Source organism: Rhagoletis pomonella, unplaced genomic scaffold, assembly GCF_013731165.1.
Source record: "Rhagoletis pomonella isolate Grant_MI unplaced genomic scaffold, Rhpom_1.0 Rhpom_scaffold_00002, whole genome shotgun sequence".
In the NCBI taxonomy this organism is placed as follows: Eukaryota; Metazoa; Arthropoda; class Insecta; order Diptera; family Tephritidae; genus Rhagoletis; species Rhagoletis pomonella.
The window spans coordinates 48,499,340-48,503,020 of NW_023458556.1; the positions used below are offsets into that span (position 1 = coordinate 48,499,340).

At 39.0% G+C, this 3,681-nt stretch overlaps 1 protein-coding gene across 1 annotated transcript in view; it reads right to left on the reverse strand.

Annotated features, from left to right (window-relative positions):
* Nucleotides 1-627: 627 nt before the first annotated feature.
* LOC118753545 (protein CASC1) overlaps nucleotides 628-3,681 on the reverse strand; it is a 30,566-nt gene continuing 27,512 nt past the window's right edge. Inside the window, exons 12-16 of the mRNA XM_036488431.1 lie at nucleotides 3,400-3,433; nucleotides 2,661-2,799; nucleotides 2,270-2,345; nucleotides 958-1,333; nucleotides 628-867 (exon numbers count right to left, since the gene is read on the reverse strand). Of these exons, the coding sequence (XP_036344324.1) occupies nucleotides 628-867; nucleotides 958-1,333; nucleotides 2,270-2,345; nucleotides 2,661-2,799; nucleotides 3,400-3,433 (865 nt within the window). The remainder of the gene's footprint in view (nucleotides 868-957; nucleotides 1,334-2,269; nucleotides 2,346-2,660; nucleotides 2,800-3,399; nucleotides 3,434-3,681) is intronic.

The following is a 3,681-nucleotide window of genomic DNA, read 5'->3' on the forward strand; positions in this document are numbered from 1 at the left end:
AGGGCTTAGCTTAAAATACATATTGGCGTATTCTGGCACCAATTAAAGCTTTGAGTAGAATGTAGAATCGTCTGCGAAAAAATTTTAACTGCGACATTTCAGCTCTAGTCTCTTCCTTCATTATTCCTTTTCTATAAAGATTTTTTGGTTGATAATTGAAATTAGACTATCGTTACCATGGATAAGCCGCTGTGTTAGCTGTCTGCCAGCCTGGAACTTAGCGCAGATTTTTTTGCATACTTTCCTAACTCATTTTTGTGTGCCACAACTTAATATAAATAATTATGTACTCAGTGCCATACAAAATTTATAGGACTTATAGATAAATCCTTTGTATTCCTAAAGAGAATTGGAAAATTTATGAACCCTACTCTCTAGATGAAATTTCCACGATATCTCTCAATTCATGGCTCGCAAAGAGCCATAAGCTGTGCTAATATAACTGAAAAATTCTTGTAGATGACTTGGTAGAAACATTTCGAAAGAAATTAACGAGAAAAAATCGAAACAGTTTACGCCAAATAGAATGCTACATTTCATGTCTGCTGCTTTATTTTGAAAATATATATATGTATTAAAAAAATTTGAGTTATGCATATATTTCAAGGGGTTAAATACTCTTTTTCTTTAACAAAAACTTAATGGTCTTATGGCCATCAAAATGCGTGCCACATTTTCGCGCAACATCGGATCCATATTCCGCTGTTTTTCCAGACTGCTGGGTTGCGCATACACTTGTGAAAGTTGATAAAGATCAGCGTAGTAGTCCATACCAGCGATGCCAGCTGAATTGAAACTTGGCGAAACTTCAGTACAGTCGATTATGGCAGTCTTCAAAGGCGTCACCTGCAAGGTGGAGTGGTAGGGCTAGGGACCATATATAAAATATAAAACAAAGGTAAAAAATATTAAAGTATTGTAAAGAATAATAATGAACACACATTTCGCTTTACTTACCACTTTCTTGCCCTCGATCAATTCGCGCATAAGCAACACAATAGTTCGGCTGCCCGCTAAGAGATTCCACCGGGACCAACTGAAGTTATGTGACTGCACCAATGTAGAGATGCACGCATACAAGTGCATTTCCATGACGAAATTCTTCTCGCAAGTGCCTTCAGTGTAGCAGAAAGTGTCGGGTTCAGGAAATATATCAACGGCAGCGGCAATGAGTGTTGATTTCAGTTCGGCGAGGGATAAGGTCTTGCCTAGCATCTCGCTGATAGCAGGTGTGCTGCCTCCTTGAAAATTATTCACGCAATAACCGGTGGAAGTGATGTTCATATCAAGGCTGATAATAGAGGCAGTAAAGGAGAAGAAAATTGTGCCAGGGCTGCAAGAGAAGAGAGATAGGGAGAAAGAATGTTTCAGAAAAATAAATACACGGAACGGTTTTAAAGGAGGGGGCGGAGGAAGGGACAAAATTTGCCGGCTGCAAGAGTACACAAAATGCGAAAAGGGTTTAAGAATTGACAGTAACTTAATTTATTGGCTACAAAACTTTTATTATTGCTCTTTATGCAAAACTGTCTAAGGTAAGTGTGCCACCATTTTCGACCAAAAATACGTATTGTAGAAAAAATGTAACAACTCGTGAGATTTGCTCATATGTGACTGAATTTGTAAACATTTAATTTCGCTATGTTATTATTGTTCGGTGCACACCCGTTGCATTGTTTCTGCAACATTGGCTTGCGAATAAAGTTTTCCAATCGCGGTTGCGTTGGGATTTGTCCGCTTTATTTGCTTTTAATTGGATTAAAGGAGGTGTGTGCGAACCACAAAGCTAATTCCTCCTAGGGAAACTTTAAAGCGCAAATTAAACTTTGGTACACAACAAATTTATTTTTATCTTCGTCATGCGAATTTTTGCTTCCTATAGAGATTAAAAGACGTTTTTCATTTTCCGTAATTTATGTAGTAAGTTTTCTGAAGCAAGTTAGAGCTTGAATGGTACGCAAAAGCACTAAAATAGTGCTCAATATAAGAGAATCCGACGCATGTAGGCAGTAGAACTGTTTGTTGTATGTTTCAAGAAAATAAAAGTGGTTAAAATGTCTACCTATCAGGCCTAGTAAAACTTCCATAGAAAATAGCAGAAATATTTACTATTCATTGCTTAAAATTCAAAGCAACCGCTTAAGCTGAAATCGATTGGATTTCGCAGCAGGTTGCCTATGCATTGATCACAAATGCAAACGTAGGCTTTGAACAACACAAGTGCATACACTCATTTCCATTTTTCTCACAAATATACATACATACATACCTTTTGAAATCCGGCCTGATTTCCCAAGTCTGATACGGCATATTGCTGTAGCGATTTAGCGCCAACCCAAATATGCCTTCAAATGAAATATGCAGAATAAAGAGAACGACCATGACCGCCACATGTGGTTAGCACATCACGACCAACACACACAACACGATACCGCGACGATACACACACATGTGCGTTGTTAGCATTGTCCATCAGCGATTTCCCATTACAGTCCGTTCATTTGCGTTCATTGATTTTGCGGTTGATTAGACGCATTTTGTTTTACCAGAAAAGGCAATGCACAACAGATAAACAAAGAGAAATACGAAATTAAAGCGCAGGCAAACACACACACACACACACTTACATATATAGGTATCATCAATATTTGCGCACTCACCCAAACGTCCTGTGCGAAATTGTAGCGACAGCTTTTCCTCATTAAATTTGGTATCATGAACATCGCGTGTACTCCATTTGCCCCGGGTCAGTGCAATCATATTCGAATCTTTATTTTTTTTACTGAAAAATATTTGGGGGAAACCACAACAAAAGAAAATGTATTAATACTGGTGGTGTTAAAGTTAACTAATTCAATTAAATATATTTGATTTGATACTGTCGGGCTTCGTGCAATTGCTGCACTGGGTTAAATGAATAATTCCTTAACTGACGCTACATATAAATGCCTTTAAGCAAGCAGTAAAAAAAGAATACGTTTAAGCTCCATATGAGTAGTGAGTAGTCGATTGAGTCTATTCTCGATACCTATTTCCCATGTTATCCATCATAGGGAAAAATAACCGATTTCGAAATAGAAGATGGTGAGATCGTTTTGTGTGACCGGTTAGATAAGCGCCCCAGCTAAGCTTGGGGTTGAAACCGACCGTTTTAGCTTACGAGTACATACCGCATGCTTTGCGTCAGAAATGCCACGACGGAATGGGACAGAGCTACCAGAGAGCGTCGGGTAAATAGGGGAACGCTATACGGTGGCATTCTCTCAGCCTTCTTTCGATTGTGGTGCCAAGCGAACTGCAAGTGAAGCTCTAGAGGGAGAGATGCCGGGTGATTACTTATGCGAAAAACGTTACACTTTTAGCGAGAGATACGTTTTCGGATTGTCTTTATGATCTTACCTTGACTAATAGGATATGAAATTGCAGTGGAAGCCTATCATTGACGTGAGAGTGAAGTAGATATCAGCACCAATTGGTAAGGAACTAGGAATATTTTCTAAGGAGATTTCTTGCTCAGGTCCATTATAAATAGTTTCCGAAAGTTGTGTGAAAGGAGCGACGGAGAGGCTGAAAATCTGCATATGTGATGCTGCTACTTATGCTTACGCGGTGCGACTTAATGCGACACCGGTGGCTTACTGTCATAGCTGCGTAGAGGACGAAAAATGAAATCCTCCCAAC